Source organism: Saccostrea cucullata, unplaced genomic scaffold (assembly GCF_032062105.1).
Source record: "Saccostrea cucullata isolate Sc308-1 unplaced genomic scaffold, CSIRO_AGI_Scuc_v1 ctg1837, whole genome shotgun sequence".
Lineage (NCBI taxonomy): Eukaryota > Metazoa > Mollusca > Bivalvia > Ostreida > Ostreidae > Saccostrea > Saccostrea cuccullata.
The window spans coordinates 390,166-412,796 of record NW_026930802.1 but is presented as its reverse complement, the minus strand read 5'-3'; the positions used below and the strand labels follow the sequence as shown (position 1 = coordinate 412,796).

General features: G+C 36.4%; 1 protein-coding gene across 1 annotated transcript; it reads left to right on the top strand.

Annotated features, from left to right (window-relative positions):
• The first annotated feature begins 1,246 nt into the window (after window positions 1–1,246).
• On the top strand, window positions 1,247–19,725 carry LOC134230148 (uncharacterized). Its single transcript, XM_062711925.1, has 5 exons — window positions 1,247–1,523; window positions 2,519–2,745; window positions 14,901–15,057; window positions 16,699–19,583; window positions 19,702–19,725. The coding sequence occupies exons 1-5, from the start codon at window positions 1,250–1,252 to the stop codon at window positions 19,723–19,725; spliced, it is 3,567 nt and encodes a 1,188-aa protein (XP_062567909.1). The 5' UTR covers window positions 1,247–1,249.
• The last annotated feature ends 2,906 nt before the right edge of the window (window positions 19,726–22,631 follow it).

Here is a 22,631-nt window from a genome sequence, read left to right as displayed (position 1 = left end):
ACTATGTGCACGTTCAATATATTTTTCTATTTCTGCCTATTATAGCTATTTCACGCTTAGTTTGGACTTTAAATGAGGCGTTGTATTTTCGGCGCTACATGTTTACCGCCTCTGAAATGGCGAATAGATTCTCATTGTGTTAGAAATCAGGAACTTTAAATTGCTGTTGACAATGTATATGATGAGACGACTTAAGCTCCACTTCTGTGAAGGATGAGACAATGTAATTGGTTATTCCATACAATAATTGACATTTGCTCGAATTTCTATTCCATGTTTCTTGTGAATACAGTGAAGAAAGTTGTGTAAATTTCAGTAATGTCGAGAATGTCAAACCTTACTGAAAGTCCAAACTTAGTGTGAAATGGTCCTAGGTATTATTTATAAAAGGTTTAGAATCAGTGATCTCGAATAAAAATATTTTGAATTTTTTAGGTAATTTTTTTTTCACACCTAAAATACTTTACAATATAAATTAAGTAAATGAGATTCATGTGTCAATGGGAAGACTATGGATTAATAGATTCATAAATGTGAGATACATTGTATGTGCTTGTGGTGCTCATATAAATAAAAACATCACTATCAACTCTTAATAAACAAAAATGAATATATTTATTTCATGCATCTCGAGAAAACGCCAAATTTAGTATTCCGGATATATAAATACAGCATCATACATATCTATACAGCATGGGTTTTTTTATTTAGTCCGTAAACTTTAAACTTAAAGATTGAATTAAATATCTTGTGCTGAAATGGAGTGTAGACGTGGCAATATTCTATTAGACAAGAAGTAACTGAAAGAGAATAAGGTAATGAATTACAATACTTTTTAAAGTTGTGTTTAAGTGCCTTGTATTAGATAAAAGGTTATATAATCAACAAAAGAAATAGTTTGTTTTAATATAATGATTTTAAATATTTATATGATATAAGTGCAGTGTATGGATGTTTTTAGATATTGAAGAATGATGTTATATTTTTAGAAATAGTGTATCTTTAACTATGACATATGAACATTTCACTGTAAGTAACTATCGTTTCCTCTTAGATTTATATATTTTCTCACCTTTATCTATTGTGAAATAAAGCGTGGACCTTGGAAACCAAATGTAGGTCTTTAAATCCCCATTGATTAAAAAATGTAGTATCAATTTATAGATATCGATCGATTATAGTGGCAATAAATGCAATGCAGGCATAAAGACATTTTCTTTTAATATTTTATAAATAAACTAGAAACACGATGGAGAAGAAAAGCTACAGATTTTCTAAAGAAGAAAGAAATTTTTGGATCCTGGATGTATTGATCAAATACGTTGCCCCGACGGCAGTAAGGAAACGTTTTGATGTTATTATTCCTCAAGCTGACCTTGCTAGAATTCTCAACAGTAATATCAGTGTCATTCAAAATCTTATTAGTAAAAAGGTCATCAATGTACATCAGCAAGGAATTCTACAAGGTGTTCCGGGTTTTAGTATACCAGCAGCAATTACAGTACCGACTTCGAAGAAGACAGGTTTGAGATTAAACAAAATATGCTTTTAAAATACTTACTCTAATGCAACATATAGGGAGCCTCACCTATATTTTAGAAATGATGCATCCATACGTATGGTCATTATCATAAATATAATATCATGATTTCCAATACTAGATCGTGTTTTAGATTGCTGTAAGTAAATTGATTTTTATTTTCTTATATTATTTCGACAAAAAATTAAACGTGTTACATTTTCAATATCAATACCTTCATCCTGAATAAGGATACCTAATTGTATGTACTTGGACTGTTGGTAAATTCTTAAACTTTTAGTTTATCATCAGGTCCAGTCCAAAGACTATTTCTACCAACGTAGCTATTAATAGCTACCTAGGTATTCAAAGCTACCAAAAGTAGCTATTTTTACCTACTTTATATAATTTCTGCATTTTGCGACCAAAAGACCAAACGGCGCAACATGGTGAATACCATATTTTTTGATACGGTCACACTAATGATGAATAAGACAAAATTTTCGCCAAAAAATGATTACTTCCTGAATCGGCAATTTTACATTAGTTTCTATGCAAAATTGATAATACACGAAGTTTTCATTTTTTTCCCAAATTTTTGTCATATTCATCATCAGTGTGACTGTATCAAGAAATTTTGTTCTCACCATGTTGCGCCGTTCCTGCATTTAGCCACAAAATGCAAGTAAAGCAGAAAGTAGGTAAAAATAGCTACTTTGGGTAGCTTTAAATACCTAGTAGGTAGCTATTAATACCTACGTAGGTAGAAATAGTCTTTGGACTGGACCTGATCATAGCAGAATGCTCTTATGACCTTTTTGATCAAACTATTTTCCTGACTGTCGGTGTTTTTTGTTAGCCTTTGACACTTTTCAATTAACTTCTTCCCAAAATCACGTGGCTCATTTTTAAAAAACTTTATAAAAAACTTTATTATCCCCTTTCACCAAAAAGCTTAAGGTACTTATGCCTAACCCTTTGTTTCGGATGCTCTTTTAGCAACTTCTTCCACCGACTTTGACACTACCTTGATGATATGCCTTCTTCGAAACTTAAAGCTTGTGCAAGAACCTACTACCGGATGGGATAGACTTCCACCTGACAGCGACAACTCCCTAGGAGCAAATTTGACCAGAATCAAGGTGTACAGGAACAAACTATCTCATCCTTCAAAAAGTCGAATTAATGAAAACTCATTTAACAAGATATGGTCTTCCCTAAAAGTGGTAAGATATTTTTTCTCAAGATATATTTATTTATTTAATTCATGCATGTTAATACATTTGATGGAACTACGCTAGCTAGGATACATATGCATCAGGATTCACTTTCGTAGACTATCACTCCACAATAACTGATTATATGTATCATGTGAATTGTTCCTATTTCTTTTTCTAATTTGTTTAAATCTGTATCTGAGAACAGCAGGGCCAAAATGACCCTTGACCGTTTTGTGAGTTCATTGTATATAATTAAACGACGTTTGAAATGTTGTTGATTCTTTAAATACGAAGGGTGTTAGAAAAGTTCGCGGACAAGTTCTACTACTGTGAGCGCACTATTTTTACGAAACCGGTCAAACTTTCCAGATAAAAGCTTAACCTATTTTCCAATAAATATACAAAAATTTGTTGCTCTCCGGTGATCATTGAAAAGTATACAGCTTTTTTTATTTTGATAAAACTTGCTTCAGGGAGCATATGCTACATTTTTTGCAGGTTTACATCACAAAAGACATTTTATTAAAATTAAAAATTGCACAATTGTAGCGCAAAGAGATTTACGATATTTTACCTGTCCCTAAAATATTCATGAAACGTCACTGGGAGAAATTTTAAATTAATTGGAGGGTATATATATGACTGTTTTATAGCCATTTATAAATGATCAACGTGTAAAAAACACAGCTAATAATCGGTACGTCATTGAGCTTCATGGGGCACTGCACTACGTAAAAATTATGTGTGCAGACAGGAAAATGTCTAAAAATAGATTAAGATGTTCAAGATGCTGCTGGGAATTTCCTACACATATAAAGGACAAAGGTTTTCAAATGGTTGTAGCTTTATAAGAATGGAAGGATTAACATTTTGAATGATTAACTTCATCGATTCTTCAATACCCCCTTATCGCATGGACGTTGTGCCTATATGGTTTTGCGCAGTTTCCATACCTGTTCGATTAACTACAAATACTTTTTAAAGATGTCAATAATATCTGAATCAGTACAATCCGAATCAGTACAAAAGACATTATATTAGAAAAGTAACATGTCTCGATATAGATATTCAATTTTAAAGTAGAAAAGAGATAAGAAAAATCTGAAGAAATGAAAGATTTATAGAACTGCGACAGAGCTTAACGGGTTGAAATCTGGATGTCACGTTGCCTTACGTCAAGTGATTGCTCCATGAATCCCATGACACCATAGTAAAATCTTTGTAAATTTTCAAGATTTTGGTTAATGGACTAATAAACAAAATGTAGGAAAGAATGTTTCCACTTAAACATAGTGCCGTGGTCTCTTTTTCGGACCCCTCTAACTTTGTCTAATTAACTCAAATGTTAATTATTTTTCACACGTAACTCATATTTTGTTATCTTTGTGGTATACATGTATTACTTGCAAAAACTCACATTGAAAACAGTGCCTTAGTTTTATAAATGGTAATTAAAAAAGCCATATACTGGGTGTTAATTCCGGAATTTTTCGCTTGTCCGACCTAGGTTTCAATTGTGTCACATAAATATTCTGAGTAGGCGAGGCATTTCATCGATCGATTGAAAACATGTGTAATGAATCAGGGTTATCCCAATCACTGTAACAAGGGATGTTAGGGTTTTTGACTTGGAATGACCTGTCTCCCCTACCATGAAATAGACCAGTCTCTGCTATATATATAGCGGGTGTTGACAGATTCAGTCATTCCATCTTAGAATCCATACAGTGAATGTTAGCTGCGGGAGACGATCTAAGAAGTGGCCAGGTAAGGGTGATAAAGTGACGACGCTGAATAAGCCGAGTCACCATAAGGTTACTTTAGGGCTGAATAAGCCTTATTGTATAGGTTGCGTCAACTGGTTAACCTCAGTAGCTCTGGCATTAGAAATAAAGGCTGAATAAGTCTGTACCCTAGTGCCAAAGTGAACTGGAGACGCCAGTTGACTAGAGACTTTTGGTTTAGTAACCTGGACCCTTGGTTGGGCCAGTTGTCCGGGACATTGGTTAGGGGTGAGACAGGTGGTACCTTGATTTTGTTCTGCGAATCGTAGTAAATATATTGATTAGGTAAATTGTTGAAATAATCGTCGTAATACTGATTAAGTTTGTGTCCTAGTGGACAAAATACAGATCATTTGTTTAAATTGTTACACTGCAGAAATCCCGGGTGTAACCGGGTACATGTACGTGTCCAATTGAATATATAGACCGCTCGGCTGGGCACACGTTACAGAATTTTTGGTGGCAGCGGTGGGATTTCTGCAGTGTTAGGAAGAGGGAGCGTGTGGTTATTTTTAGTTAAATAATAAAACTTTGGGGACATTGTTTTGTTGTTCATAATGTCGGCTGATCAGTTAGATCGGGAACTGACTTTTCTCAAGGAAGAAATCAGAGAACTAGAATCAAATATTCGGCAGCACGAAAGTGTCATACACTCAACACCAAGGTCTCGAGGATATGAGAACCGCGGTAGATACGACTCTGGTATTGCCAGTGGTCCGTCGTCTGTTGTTCCCAGGAGTCCTTTGGCTGATCATTTTCCAGATAGCGAGCCAAATAGACCGAGTTCTATCTGTCCTCCGAGGGTAAGGTTTCCTGAGGAAATTGAGGATAAAAATGATGAAACCAACAGAGAGGGCATGGCGGATAGAGTCGATATTGGTAATGTCACATACAGGCGTCACCGTAGACCAGTCGTCCAAGAGATTGCAACTAAGAAAATGAGTAGAAGGGAAGTCAAAGCTGCAACCTACGATGGCAGTGGATCGTGGTTGGATTATAAGACTCATTTTAACACGGTCAGTAAACTTAATGAGTGGACAGAAGAGGAGGAAGGCTTTTTTCTTGCAGCATCTCTTCGGGGTCAGGCTCAAGGGGTTCTTGGTAACTTGCCAGGTGACAACACTGATTATCATTACCTTGTACAGGCTCTCGAAGAGCGTTTTGCACCTCCTAACCAAACTGAATTATACAGAGTTCAGCCAAGGGAAAGGCGTAAAAGAGCCAGAGAGACCATACTGTCAGAAGATTGGCAAACTTGAATTGGCCTATCCTAAAGCACCATCTGAGGTCAGGGAAACTTTGGCCATGGAACAATTTTTAGATGGCTTGCCTGACTCAGACATGCGAATAAGGATCAAGCAAGCGCGCCCAAAAGATCTAAATGAGGCCATTAAACATGCAGTAGAACTTGAGGCATATCTTAGGGCAGAAGACAAAAGGGGGTACAAAGGTTTTCAACACCAATTGAGGGAAGAGGTAACTACAAATAACGTAACCTTCAATATGGAAATGAAGAACTGGATGTCATCAGTGGAGAAAAATATGGCAGCCATAACCAAGGAAATTAAAGAGCTCAGACAAGGCAGAGGCCAAGAGGATAGAAAGTCTTACAAAGAGTCACCTCTATCCAGAAAAAGCATGGATATGATGGAATGCTATAGTTGTCATAAAAAGGGACATTTTAAGCGAAATTGTCCAGAGAAAAACAAGAAAGATGCACATTATAGCCAGAAGACTTCAGGGGGTACTGATCCCAAAAGGAAAAACAGTGATAAGGGTTTGAATGGACAGCTGACTGACAAACTTGGTTCTTGTTCAAACGAAGCTGGAATGTTCATTTATGCAATGATAAATGGTGTTAAGGGTAAAATGTTTGTAGACACAGGGGCTACGGTTACAATGCTGTCAACAACTTTATGGGACAAGGTGAAAGACCAATTGTGATTTGAAATCCAAGAACCTAGAATGAAAGTTTACACTGCAGATGGTGATAAATTAAAGTTGGAAGGTAGAGTCAATATCGAGATGGCAATTGGAAAATATCCTATAAAGACATTGGCCTTGGTAGCTGATCTTCAGGTAGAAGGGATTCTGGGATTAGACTTGATCAGACGTTTCGATATGATAATAGACGCGAAACGGCACCTTTTGTTACATCAGGATGAAAGTATCCCTTTTGTGTATGAAGGAAAAATTGGATGTTATAGAGTTGTAGCAGAAGAAACGGTCAGCATACCACCCCGGAGTGAACTTATTATACCAGGGAAAATATGTACCTTTGACGAGGAGTATCTACAGACCCAAGGTATTGTAGAACCAAGAGAAAAAGAAGATGCTAATAGGCCATTGACTGCTAGAACTTGTGTTCAACCAATGAAGAATAATATTGTGCCAGTGAGATTGTTGAACGTGGAGGCTGAACCAAAGGTGGTGTACAAGAACACAGAGATAGGAACATTTCAAGAAACTGAACAGGTTACCTTAAACTATGCCGGTGAACCAGCAGATCGGCCCGCTATAGAAAATCTGTATCAAGAATCTGTAAAGCATCTTACAAAGAAACAAGCAAAAGAAGTGAAATCTTTTCTATGGAAGTACAAATCGCTGTTTGCAAAAAGTAACAATGATCTTGGAAAAACCAATATTGTCAAACACAGGATAGACACGGGAGACGCAAGACCTATAAAACAACCCGTTCGCCGTTCTCCTGCACACTTGTCAATAGAAATTGAAAGGAATATTGATGAGATACTAGAGTGCAATATTATAGAACCTTCGACAAATCCATGGGCCTCCCCGATTGTACTACTGAAAAAGAAGGATAATACTTTCCGATTCTGTGTCGACTACAGACGTCTTAATGCTTGTACAGTTAAAGATGCCTATCCCCTGCCGAGGATTGATGAATCCTTAGAACAATTGTCCGGATACTATGGAATCCGGATAGGGCCACGCAGTTCACTATCGCATCATCGCATCATCGAGATTTGAGTCGATGGTACGATGTCGCGATAATGCAATGACGATGGCGCGATGGTGCGATAACGATAAAGCGATGACGCGATAGCGCGATGACGATGATGCGATGGTGCGATAGCGCGACGACGATGATGCGATAGTACGATGAAGCGATAATGCGATGACGCGATGGCACGATAGCGATTCTGCGATGGTGTGATAGCGATGATGCGATGGCGCGATAGTGATGATGCGATGCTATATCGTGTCATCGTTATTGCTTTATCGCGCTATCGACATCGTGTCATCGCACCATCGGTCTATCGACTATATAGATAGGATGGCATTCCCAGCAGTCATTGCATAACATGGCGTTTGTTGATGAAAAGATTCAAAAATATTTTTTTAACGGATACGATAATAAAGAAAATATATTTCTTCTTTGGTTTCATACAGAAGAGCTTCCATGTGTATTACCATTAGTAATTAAGATTAGAGCAAAGATTTGATTGCCCAGTGATAATTAACTGACTTTAATTTTGTATATGATAATCATATTTTAAATAACAAACACGAAGTACATGTACCAAGAGGAGAGAGGGAGGAAGACTTTTGTATTGTGTTTGCTTTTAATTTTCTTGATTGTGAATACTGTATTTAACGGTGCTAAAATTTCACGATTTCTCAGAAAGTACAATAGCGATGCTATTTATTTCACCAGAGACCTATATACTAGTATACAGGTCCTTGATTTCACGATGCAAGAAATTAATTCAAATTTCGTTTAAGCATTTACTCGCTTTTAATACTTAGTGATAGCATTCACAATGGGTTTAATTTTGCGGTAAAAAGATGATCCGCGAACAAAATGGAACTAAATCAATCGTAATTATTTTCCAATCTACAGTATTAACCCCCCCCCCCCCAGCCAAAATCTAGATCACGCGGATTTCGATATCTTTTACATCAGTCACAAGAAGAGTATATTGTTGAACTTATCTTGATAATCAAACTATATTTTACAATCTTCTAACTAGTTATATGTCTGGCAAGAAATACATAGTCAATTTTAATGCCCAATGAAGTTTATTAACCCAGTAAGATCTATTTCTGATATATATTCTATTCATATCTTCACTACCTGACGCCATTTCTATTCTCAATGGCGCATGCGCAAAAGAGTCGATAGCGCGATAGTGCGATAATGCGATGACGATAGTGCGATAGAGCACTGATGATGACACGATAAAGCATCGCTTCATCGTTATCGCGTTATTGTATCATCGCTATCGCACCATTGCAGCATCGCTATCGTGCCATTGCCTCATCGCTTTATCGCCCCATCGTACCATCGCATCATCGTCATCGCGCTATCGCGCCATCGCATCATCGTCATCGCACTATTGCGCCATCGCTTCATCGTCATCGCACCATCGCTTCATCGTCATCGCATTATCGCGTCATCGCACCATCGACTCAAACCTCGATGGCGCGATGATGTGATAGTGAACTGCGTGGCCCTATCCGGATTCCATAGGATACAGCTGGTTTTCCACTCTGGATATGTTTTCCGGGTATTGGCAGGTGGAACTTGATCCAAAGGACAAGCATAAAACGGCTTTCGCCACACGTATGGGTTTGTTTCAGTTCCGAGTGATGCCTTTCGGACTTTGTTGTGCACCAGCCACTTTCGAAAGATTAATGGAAATGGTATTGGCAGGATTACAATGGGAGGTTTGTCTGGTTTACCTTGATGATATTATCATCATGGGTAAAACCTTCATTGAAATGATGACCAATTTAGAGAAAGTATTTGACAGACTTCAATCAGCTGGGTTACGACTAAAAGCCAAGAAATGCCATTTGTTCCAGAGATCTGTGAAGTTCTTGGGCCACATTATTTCTGAAGAAGGAATAATGACAGATCCTGAAAAGATAGAAAGTGTTAAGAATGGGCCTGTACCAACAAGTGCAACGGAGGTGAGATCCTTCCTTGGCTTATGTGGGTATTATAGGAAGTTTATAAAGGACTTCGCAACGATTGCTAAGTGCCTACATAAGTTGACTGAAAAAGGGAGACCATTTGTCTGGAACGAAGATTGCCTGATCGCTTTTGACCTCTGAAACAAAAACTTATAACTAGCCCAGTGTTTGGACACCCTGACTTCACTAAAGAGTTTATCCTTGACACGGATGCCAACAGAGATGCTATTGGGGCTATACTTTCTCAGGAACAAGAAGGTCATGAGAAAGTCATTGCTTACGCTAGCCGTACCTTGTCCAAGAGTGAAAGAAGCTATTGCGTCACTAAGGAAGGAGCTCCTTGCAGTTGTTCATTTTGTAAAAGTTTACAGACATTTCCTTGAGGGACGAAAATTTCTTATCAGAACGGACCATAGCTCCCTTAAGTGGTTATTGAGATTCAAGAACCCAGAGGGCCAACTAGCTAGATGGCTAGAAGTATTGAGTATATATGATATGTTAATTGAACACCGGCCAGGTGCACAACACCAGCATGCTGATGCCCTGAGTAGGATACCCTGCAAGCAATGTGGTTTCTTTACTGCATGGGATCAAAAAGAGGAATCAGGGGCTCTACATGCAATTAATAAAAATGAGGATGGTGCCCAAATGTCAGATGGTTTGTCCCTTAAAAATATTCAAGAAAACGATGAAGATGTTGCATTGGTTATCAAATGGTTAAAGGATGGGACGAAACCAAAATCCGAAGAACTAGCAGGAAAAAGTATTTATGTTCGAGATATTGTAGGACAATGGGACTTGTTACTGATCAAAGATGAGTTACTGTGCAGAAAGTGGATTCCTGGAAAAGACAGTCCTATCTTTCAAGCTATAATACCATGGAGCGAGAGGAGGAAGGTACTTTATTTCTGCCATGACTTCAAAGGGGCAGGACACTTAGGTCACAAGAAAACACTTGATAGAGTGCGAAGTAAGTACTATTGGCCTGGTTGCCGAAAGGACATAAGAGCGTATGTTGCAGGATGTAAAAAATGTTCCAAGAGAAAAAGTCCGAATGTTACAAAGAAAGCGCCCATGAAGATAGTGGAATCTGGGATTCCTATGGAGAGAGTGGCCACGGATATTCTAGGAGAATTGCCAAAGACAGAGAGGGGTAACCGCTATATTTTGGTAGTCGCTGACTACTTTACCAAGTGTACCGAGAGCTTTGCCATGCCTAACATGGTGGCACAAACAGTTGCTCGTATATTGGTAGAGGAAGTCTTTGCAAAATTCGGAGTGCCTAGAATACTTCATTCGGACCAGTGCAGGCAATATGAAAGTCTATTATTTCAAGAGCTTTGTGCATTACTACACATTGAAAAGACCAGAACAACCCCTTATCACCCTCAAAGTGATGGGATGGTTGAACGGTTCAATAAAACTCTTCCAAACATGCTTAGTGCATACGTAAACGAGCACCAGACTGACTGGGATAAATCTCTCCCATACGTTATGCAGGCCTATCGTTCTGCAGTTCATGAGACCACAGGCTATACACCGAACTTTTTAATGTTAGGTAGAGAGACCTGTACACCCCTAGATCTAATGTACGAATTGCCAGGAGAAGTGAAAGTCACTCCAAGAAGCCAATGGGTTTGGGAATTACAGGAACGCTTGGAAGAAGCTCACAGAATAGTACGGGAAACAACTAAGCAAGAGATGTGTCGTCGAAAGACATATCATGACAGATAGCTTAGCTTTGAAACGTTTTCCCCCGGTGATAATGTTCTTATGTACTTTCCGGTTCGTAAAATAGGCAGATCAGGGAAATTGACCTCGTATTGGCATGGTCCCTATACCATCCTAGGCAAATGTTCTGATCTGACCTACAAGATTAATTGTGGACAAAAAGGTCGAGAGCAGGTTGTCCACGTAGACAGGATAAGAAAACAGCACCCTCAGTTACTGAGGGGAGAATCAAGTTCTAGTAAAGTTGTTGAGTTAGAGGATGAGAGAAGTCTAGAAAATGAGAATAAGGTCTCTGATAAAAGAAACGACTTAGGGAATACAAGTGACCAAGTGGAAGAGACATGGTCAGAAACCAATATAGAATCAGATGATCAAAATAATATTTGGTCGCCAGATCTCACAAAAAGGAAACGACGTCCACCAAAATGGATGTCAGACTATGTCAGGGATTAACTAATTTGTTAGAAAAACATATATGTATCGTTAATATTAAGTTTTCTTTGTGAACAGATAGTTTAATATTGTTTTTATTTTGTTTTTCATAGATTACAATGCCAAAGACAAAGGTAACCGTAAATAAGGGAAGAAAGTGTCCTTTCTGTCCATATCGTTTTATAAGAGATGAGGAATTGTCCAACCACATCGGGAAATGTAGCAAAGACCTGCTGTTTTGCAATTATTGTGATTTCAATTCCACAACGTCCAAAAACTTGAAAAGGCATCTTAAAAGGAAACATGACATTGGGGAAGAAAAGGAAAAAGGCGGCGAGCAAGATGTAGTCCAAAAGGAAAGTTATGGGGAGGGTTTGTCAGAAAGTGAATCTTGGGTGGAGCAACATCCAGGAGATCTTCGAGGGGTGTTCCCGGAGGATATAAGTGAAAGTGAGAGTGAAGATGAAAGAGGCGCAGATAGGAATGAGAAGGAACTTCCGTGTGGTGATGACTCCAAGAGAGAAGAAGGTAGACTTTATCGTAAACCGACCAGACCGTTGCCAGTATTTACACCAGCTAGAGTTACCCCCATGACAGAAGCCACACCTTCTGATCCAACCCCGGAAAAACCAAAACATGAACACAGGGAGTCTCAAACTGACCCAGTGTATTTCACGGAGAGTATTAAAGTAGTCATCAAGTGGGTTGAAGATGGGAACCAGATTAAGAAGATTGAAAAGAAGAAACTGCTTTAGAGTTTGATTATTGTTGACATTCAGAAAGATATTCTGTGCATTTAATGAAAAAAAAAAAAACTACATAAATATTTGTTACCCTTGAATTGTTGTTTTCATACGGGACGTATGACTTTAAGGGGTGGGTGATGTAATGAATCAGGGTTATTCCAATCAGTGTAACAAGGGATGTTAGGGTTTTTGACTTGGAATGACCTGTCTCCCCTACCATGAAATAGACCAGTCCTATGCTATATATATAGCGGGTGTTGACAGATTCAGTCATTCCATCTTAGAATCCATACAGTGAATGTTAGCTGCGGGAGACGATCAAAGAAGTGGCCAGGTAAGGGTGATAAAGTGACGACGCTGAATAAGCCGAGTCACCATAAGGTTACTTTAGGGCTGAATAAGCCTTATTGTATAGGTTGCGTCAACTGGTTAACCTCAGTAGCTCTGGCATTAGAAATAAAGGCTGAATAAGTCTGTACCCTAGTGCCAAAGAGAACTGGAGACGCCAGTTGACTAGAGACCTTTGGTTTAGTAACCTGGACCCTTGGTTGGGCCAGTTGTCCGGGACATTGGTTAGGGGTGAGACAGGTGGTCCGGAGTCAAATTGTCCCTTGATTTTGTTCTGCGAATCGTAGTAAATATATTGATTAGGTAAATTGTTGAAATAATCATCGTAAATATATTGAGTAAGTTTGTGTCCTAGTGGACAAAATACAAATCATTTGTTTAAATTGTTACACTGCAGAAATCCCGGGTGTAACCGGGTACGTGTCCAATTGAATATATAGACCGCTCGGCTGGGCACACGTTACACATGTAATGTTTAGCCAGTTACAATGTCTCCTGGAATTTAATACAAAATACAAACTGTATACAGAAAAATAAACACAAAGAATTTCTCAAGAATTACACCAATTTTTTTTAAAGGAAAGATGGTACTTGGGAGGATCTTTGAGATGTATATGATCCCTATAAATCCAGATCCCTCAATTTGTGGTCGTTTCTAGGTGGAAATTTAACATTTAATTAAATAAACTGAGCCTAATTGTATACGGAAAAGGAAAAAAAAATAAATTTAAGAAAAACTTCTATATTTTCTAAAATCAGAGACATATAAAACCATATACCTCAGTTAAAAGATGAGTGCCGTATTGACATTTTAAATCTCTCTCTCTCTCTCCCTTCGTTCTTTTAAAGGAACAGTAAATACTTCTTACAAATAATGGTGTACGGAATGTAATTTTTGTGATGCTGCATGTGGTGATATTTTATCACTAAAAAATTTTTTATTAATTGTATGTGCGATTGTTTTTTTTTGGTGGTGGGGGGGGGGGGGGGTATATGTACCAGTAAGAAATCCATGCCAGTGCTAAACAATCTACGTACTTCTACCTCGTGTCCTTATATTTTTATAGTCAAAAGCAACTTTGAGGAATGATGCTACTTCGAAGATGGGAGCTAAATCTTTGACACTCGTTAAGCCTCCAAACGTGTCCCCTAATCCAAGGACTAAGAATAAAATATCGTTACATTTTTCCAATTTAATATTCCATCACCCTATTTAAACACTTGACAAAAAAGAAATAGTTCTTGGTTGATTAATTGAAAATGTACATGTACATGTAACGGCCTAAGTTGGACGCCTTTCGACGGAATCTCCAACTACGTAGTTTATTGATTTTTCGTATTCACAAAGTTATTTGATCACGTGGTAAATTGGAATATTAAACAGGTCACAATGAGGTTAATGACATGTGAATACCCGTAAACTGTGAAGAAAACTGACGGCGTTTTCAAAAAGTTTACCCCGAGCGCAGGCTTGCCCAAAGTTTTCTCTTACATATGTTGAATTTCCAACAGTTTTACACCTTCTGTCCTTTTGAGAAATTTGGGCAAGCATGCGCTCACTATGTATTCCAGCTCTATAAATCGGGAAAACTTTAAATAACAATGGAGATTCGTGATTTGCGTTGACCCCTTTTGCAAAACACAGCCCCGTTCTTTAATTTTACTCACTTTTAATTTCTGTAATTTTGCAAAGTTGCGATATAGACCTTGAAGAATTGTTCTATTAATTTCATTAGGCTACTTTCTATACCTTATTTTTGCGCAATTTATCGCGGGCCATGTTTTGTACACTAAGTGCAATCATTCTTTATCAGATACTGTAGAAGTGGAAAACATTACGGTGTTTTTAACTTCACTATGTTCACGATTAAAGAATTTTCCGCGAACTTAAAACACGTCATTTCTACCTAGAAACAGTCATAGAACCTGAATATTTACAAACGATTCTCCGTGAAATTAAAAACCCCGTGAAAGGTGACTTTCTAACAAACCGTGAAATTTTAGACACGCGAAATTAAAGACGTCTACAGTATAGGTCAAACTTCACAGCTCACAAAAGATTTTTCGCAATTCAATGTGTCCTCTAACTTTTTTAACAACCCTCGTATTTGTTTAGGCTGGTATTGGGTATCGGTGTTTTCGATTGTTTCATATGCCTCGGGCTTTTATTCCACTACAGGCTTTGAGTGAAATAAGTGATGGAGAAACTGACGCCATTGTTCATGGTATTGAAAGGTTTGATTTGGAAGGATCAAATAAAGAGGAGTTACTATGCAGGATTCAACAGGAAGTCCATGAATTGAAAAACGAGTTGCAATTTCATCGTAACTTAAGAGGTAAATTTAAGCTATTAGAATTTTGAAATAAAATGTTCCCATTAGAAAGATTAATTCATCTGCTTTATGAATGGTCAGAAAGTCTGCTTTAGAGTAGCGAAGTAAGGAGTCGATCCTTACTTCGCGAATTCGGATCCCTTGTGAGACGTTGAGACGGGTTCTTCGGATGAGACTGAAATTTTAAATTATAATGATCAGGAAAATTGGATAAGAATTGCTTCCTTACTTTAAAACAAAGGCCAACCTCCAATGCAGGAAAACGATATTTAAATTAGTATTGATGTTTTATGAGGCTGCGCCCTATTTTTATTAATTTTTCAAATTTTAACAACTTTAAGGTCAATAAAATGCTAGTACTAGTGACTTCAGGCTTTACACCTTCCATGAAAAACCTAGCAGGAGGATATGTCCATTTTGGACATTTAATTCAAAAGACCCAAATCAATGCAAGGGCCAAAACCGGTCTTAACCTACATGTTCATTGTATCTTTTCCTTTACAATGGTCCATCAAATTTTTACATAGAAGTATACCAGTATATAAAAATATTTAAAAATCTTCTCAAGAAAAACAAGGCATTCTCTGCAGGTAGTGTTGATTTAATTTTGTTCAAATCATGACCCAGGGGTAGGGCGGGACCACAATAGAAAATCAAAGTTTTACATAGAAAACAAGATGTGCTTGCGAAACACTATGCGCCCGGCGGTAACAAAGTTCGAAAAAGCTTTTTTTAGCATATAGGTCACTGTCAAGGTCACAAAGTAATTTTAAAGAACTTGATTAGTGGAGTATGCATATAAAAGATGAAGTAACTATATGTATCTCCCGTGATTCAAAAGTGATGATAAAGGGTTTTTTTTTAAAAAAGAAGAAGCTATTTTTAGCATATTGGTCAAGGTCACAATGTCATTGACATTGCTATCACAAGAAAGAACTTAATTGGTAGAGTACGCATACGAAATTTAAATTCTCTATCTTAAATGGTTCAAAAGTTACGGCGAGTTTTCAAGTTTAAATGAAAAGGCTAATTTTAGCATATAGGTCACGGTTAAGGAAACAAGGTCATTGCCCTTGGTGTCATTTCAAAGAGCTTTATTAGTGGAATATGCATACCAAATAAAAAGTCTCTATCTTTAATGGTTTAAAATTTACGGTGAAGATTAAAGTTTCCAGACAAAGAGATAAACAGACAAATAGACAGACACAGAAAGGACAAAAACAATATACGCCCTAGATCTATCGATCCGGGCGCATACAAATCTTTTCAAGAATAGGAAATCTGTTTGCCTTATTCCGAAGTTTCACTTGGGATCTTTTTCCTTATCCAGGAACTTTGGTTCTTATTCAGGACCACGTGAGCCAACAGATTGACAAATTAACAAAACGTATGGTTTTTATTTATAAACAAGTTATAATGATCACGTGATTAAATTAAAGTGACATCTATACATTACAACAAAGAGCGATAATAATGACATAAAATAAACATTAATGATATCAAACATATTGTTTAAAATTTCACCAAAAAGTCTCTCTATATAAAGTACATAACAATATACATGTGTATTTTTAACTCTTTCTCTCTCTCTGTAGATGTGTGTATGTGTAATTGCAATCATTATGAATTATTTTGTTTCCTTAGAAAATACGATGAACTTAGTAGAAAAATGGAAGACTGAGACAGAAGTGTTCTATAAAACCAGGGGTACGGAGGAAGTATTGGAGAAGATCAAAACAAAAAACAATGTTATGATTGTAGGAAATTCTGGTACGGGAAAGACAGCAACAATGAAATATGTATCTCTCCTGCTCGAGAAAGAAGGCTATGAAATTTTTCCCATTAGCTCTGCTAACGATATTTTCTTCCAGAGATTCAGTGGCCGAAAGCAACTTTTTATTATCGATGATATCATTGGTAAATACAAAGTTGATAACATCGCCCTAGAATTATGGGAAAAAACAAATAATCGGCTTGAATTAATATTTAAGGGTAAAGACGCCAAAATGATATGTACCTTGCGAAGAAACTTACAAAAGGAAATTGGTGAACTTTCTATTTCGGCGGTTTTTAATTCAACTATTGTTTACCTTGGTTCCATTGATTTAGCGCTATCTCTTAATGAAAGAAAAGGAATCTTTACAAAATACATGTTGGAACAAAACAGACAGGGTGACATTGGTACAGAGGAAATAGAGATGATCTGTCGTTGTAATTATGCATTTCCTTTGTTATGTGAATTGTTTTTCTCGAATTCTGAATTTTTCAAAAGGAAAGCTAAGTTTTTTGACAATCCATCTATCATTTTTCGAGAAGAATTAGACCGCCTACAAAAGAAAAATAATGAGGTATATTGTGCTTTGGTGTTGAACGTGATATTTGTAAAGAAAACACTACAGCAAATATTTGATATCACCTGTGACTTACCAAGGAAAGATGATTTCTTCAAAATTTTACGCGCATGTGAAGTATCAGAAACAATTCCACGAAAACGTCTTTATAGAAAACTTTTATCAGTCTCGGGTTCATTTGTCCGATCAGACGATCCTTTTGTGTTCATCCATGATAGACTGGAAGAATCAATTACCTATCACTTTGCTTCATGTTATCCAGAAATCATGCTTAGTTGTTGTAAGCGCGAATTTATACTGGAAAGGGTTCGAATTCATAAATGTCATGAGGACGATGACAATGTTTTAATAATAGAGCGTTCATTGTATAGATCATTTTCGAAAAGAACTCTGGCAGAAATTGTAGACGGAAAATTTCGAGATGTTCTTCTGAGTGATCCACTACAAAACCGAGACTTCGTGAATTACTTTATTACTTTCCTCCAAGAAAGCAATATTTCTTTAAATAAATTGAAACAATTACCATGCTCAGACACGTTACCACAAAAAATGCAACAGATAGGTAAGGATTCCGCAAATATTACAAACACAAACAGACTTGCCTTGCTAGAGGTCTTGCAAAGAAGAAAGAGCACATTTATTGAGTGGTTAGTTGCCACAGGATGCTATATCCTATTTTATCACATTTGTCAAAGTCCAAAGAATATCTTTATACAATTGTATGAAAATATTTCAGTGGTTACTGATCTCTTACATTTGGCAGTTTTAGGTGAAAATTTAGATATCATCAAATTACTCATCTGCAAAGGTGGAAAGATTAAATCCTGCGACCGCTATGGCATACCTTTGCTGTGTAAAATTGCAAAAACAAATAATTGTGATATTGCTAATTTGTTATTAGAAAACGGAGCTGATATTGAACAGAAAGATGAGGTTCTGGGTTGGACTGCCTGCTTTGTAGCAACCTGGTTTGGTAAAATTGAAATGTTAGATTTGCTGTTAAGCAAAGGGAGCGATGCAAATAGGTTTGATCTTCAGCAAAGAACGCCACTAATCATTGCAGTGCTGAGGAATAATGAACAAGCTGTGTCTGTTTTGTTGCGCTATGGCGCTTCAATTTATGATCAGTTTCTTTATTTTGACTTGTATTTAGACAGAAGTTTTTGTTTTCAAGAGGCCTTGCTAAATAAGAATTCAAACATTGTTCAGATGCTTTTAGGTTCAGACAGAGGACAAAATGATCTTGTTATTGGATTTCCTCGTTGCAGCTTATCTAATAAAAAGGGATTAATAAATGACACCTTGAATTTGTTTTTAAATCATATAAAAGCAGTCACTTCGGGAAGTTCTGTGTGGAAAGATTTCGTTGAAATATGTGAGGCAATTCACAGAAATGATATTCAGATGATACAAAAAGTATTCAACGAAAGTGGGAAGAGCTTTTATCGCACTAGACTTCATGGTAGGCACAAAATTGTATCCAAAACACATCTTTTGGCAAATTTTAACGGAAATTATCTGCGTCTATCTTTGCTTCATGTAGCAGCATTATTTGGTTCCGTAAATGCTGCCAAGATTCTAATAAAATTTGGAGCTAATCCGTTCCAAAGAGATTTCAGGGGGAGAACACCGTTTCATCTAACAAGCAGTAGAAATATGATTGAAACGCTTTTGAGTAGTAAATTTGACCACTTTCATGAAGGAAAAATGTCATTTTTGCACCAGTTAATAAGATTGTTACTTTTTCTTGTGTCTTTTAAATTTATACCTTCTGCTACCAGAATGTTAGTAAGCTCTAGAAGTGGCATAAATTGTATTGATATTAATGGAAATACTCCATTGCACTCCATGGTAATGAGGATGACAAATGTTTCGGAATGTCTTGATGCTATGGAATCATTAATGCAGCACGGTGGAGATCCGCGAATACGATGTGAAAGGGGTTTTCTTCCACTCGACCATTTCAATACCCATTCTCTTTCTTTAGATGAAAATGAATTGGAGAGAGGAGAAAATATGTTAGGTTGCCCAAAGACAAGGAACTTTATAAAAAGGGAAAAATGCTTTTTGTTTACGTTGGTCTTACTTTTCATTTCAGTCATGTTGTGGTTTTATTTGAGAATAGTTTTCAATGATTGTTTAGAAGTAGAATCTGTTGAGAAGAAGGAGCAACTTGCTGTGATTAATTATCAAAATTTTCGTTTTCGGTGCTTGGATTATATGAACGAGTTTTCTGTTATTTTTTTGGTCAGATTAACAATGATCCTCTGTAACGGAGAAAAATCTGTCATTTTAGGAGGAATTGAAAGCACATCTTTAAGAAATGGGTTGTATGCTGAAAAATTACTCCTATATTTCTTAGAGAAAACAAGTTTTCTAATGGTCAGTCTTAGAATAGTCTGTCAAATAATTTCGAATCAAACGGGGGAAGCAATTTTTAATTACTATTGTTTGTTTCTTTGCTCATGTCTATACATTATTTTTTATCCGTTTCCTCTCAAAAAATCAATTTTTACATATAAGTTACTTATCTTTAATGTAATCAAAGCCTTAATGATAATGTTCATCGCAACTTTTGTTTTCCGTATAGTAGTGTACGATCTAAACACACCGTTTACCTGTTCGATTAGCGTCGATAAGATATTTGATCTTTTGTATATGGTCATCCATATTTTGATGATTTTTGTGATGAAATGTATTTTTTTCTTTTTCTTTTTATTACTCCTTCATAGAACGCTGATACATCAATTGGTTATCATTTACTTTCAACCTTTTCATTGGTATGTTACTGCTTATATGCTTATACTGAGCAGATTGCTACTATCATTTTTCATAGTTGATGTAATGTCTGTGCCAATCATGTGGTATGTATGCGATATTTCACTCGAATAGAATTTTTGTCTTCTCACCAATATTAATTACAATATGTCAGATATAGAAAGATAAACATTTCACTTTGTTCATGTTGTTGATTAATCATTCTTTGAATACACCATTCACTAAAATGTACATCTCAATCCTGAAGAACTGTTAAGATTGTACTATGTAACGTGCAATTTTTGATTGTGCTTTGCCATGGATGCCTAGTATTTTATTATATATATATATATATATATATATATATATATATATATATATATATATATATATATATATATATATATATATATATATATATATATATATATAATGTTTTAACATTGTAGTAAGGCAAAGGGAAATTGAATTACCTTATGTTTTGATTTCATATGTTATCTATTAAGAAAACTACAAGTTATAACTGAGAAATTACTGTAACGGTAGTTTTGACTTTTTTTTAAAGGTGAAATTAAAATGCAGACTCTTTTAACAAATGTACAATTTAACAAATGTTTATAAGCAAACGATGGAATTGGAAGTGTTCTATGGTGTTTTCTTCTGTGTTAGGAAACACTTCATACACTATGCATTATAAAATCATCGAAGTGAGTAGGAGGAACGATAACATGAGTACAATTCCTATTTATTTTGCCTCATAAACGAAGGCAATGTTGTTGCCCGTTTTGTCAGCAGGGACCAGTACATACTGATCATGGAATTATAAAGCAATGTAAATATTATTTTCTCCTTTTAAAACACTTATTTTTTCTAATGGGAATAAAGTATAGGATAATTTTTTTTCTAATTTTTCAACAATTGTTGATTGATTGATTGTATTTTGTTTAACGTCCATCTCGAATTTTTCACTCATATGGAGACGTCACCGTTTGCCGGTGAAAGGCTTAAAATTTAGACCTATACTCGGCACTCAGGGCCATTGAGCAGTGAGGGTTCTTTATCGTGCCAGCGCCTAACGTGACACAGGACCTACATTTTTAAGGTCATATCCGAAAGACCCGTGACTTTTACATCTGATGCCGAGTGCGTGGCGAAGGAACAGTCTATATCTATTTTTCTTCCCCGCTTGAAAAGTGGGGATATTAATTCGGGTTTGTCCATTCTTCTGTCCGTCATTCTGTCTGTCTAACGCTTTCGTTTTCACACGATATCTCGAGAACCCGTGCTTTCGCAATTAAAATTTTGCATAGCAACTCCCTGTGGACTAAAGGAGAACCCTATTACCCTATTGATTTTGAGGTCAAAAGATCAAAGGTCAATGTCATAAATACACAAATTCTGTCTGTTATAACACTTTAATTTCCACACGATATCTCTAGAGCTTTGAGCTTTTGCAATGAAATTTTACGTAACAACTCCCTGTGGCCTAAGGAAGACCCCTGTTTATTTTCGGGTCAAAAGGTCAAAGTTCAAGGCCGTAAATTCACACATTTTCTCTGTGTGTAACACTTTCCTTCTCGGGCAATATTTCAAGAGCATTTTGAGCTTGATTTTATACCAAAACTCCCTAGGATCTCTCTCACCCCTCTCAAAGTGTCTAGTACCGTTTGTTTTATTAGTATTTATTGTATTACATGTCGCTATTTTTAGCACAGGGGCATGAGGAGAGTTATTACATATTATACAGGTTCTCGGGAGACTTTATATTCTTATTACGTCTTTTAGAACTGTTTAATAAAGGTTAAATTAGACACCATGCATTGTGTAAAATTTGACAATATCGAACATGAATATATACATGTATGTGACTTCATCTTTGCATGTATTATAGTGAATGTTCTGCAGATCCGTGGTGTAGTGGTATGCCTCTCGCTTCACCTGTGAGAGTTCGCGGTTTCGATTCCCATATGATCCATTTTCTTTCCTTTTTTCCCGAAATACGTTTTTTTAGTGTATGATAGTATTCAGCATGTGAAATGAAATATTTCTAAGGTCTAGCCTGTATAAACTCATAAAATCGTCATTACAGTGTGATGGATATTCCATAAAAAAAGAATCTTCTATACACATAATTAAGAATAAGCAATCAAATCTTTATATCCATATTGACATATTGTATTTGCTTCAGTATACATTTATACATTTAATAATTCTACAAATTAAATCAGGGAGCTCTGACTTGCCACTTAAACAAATGTGCTACAACATAATTAATATACTGTAGTTCTAAGTAATTAAGTGAATGAAACTAATAATGCACCAGGCGCGGATCCAGAAATCTGAATTTCGGGGGAGGGGGGATCTTATTAAAATTAGGTGTTAGATCCGCTCGCATACTCGTACACTAACATCTAACAACATCCCATTGAGGGTCACGTCAGAAGTCAAATTCTATCAACCAATCAAATC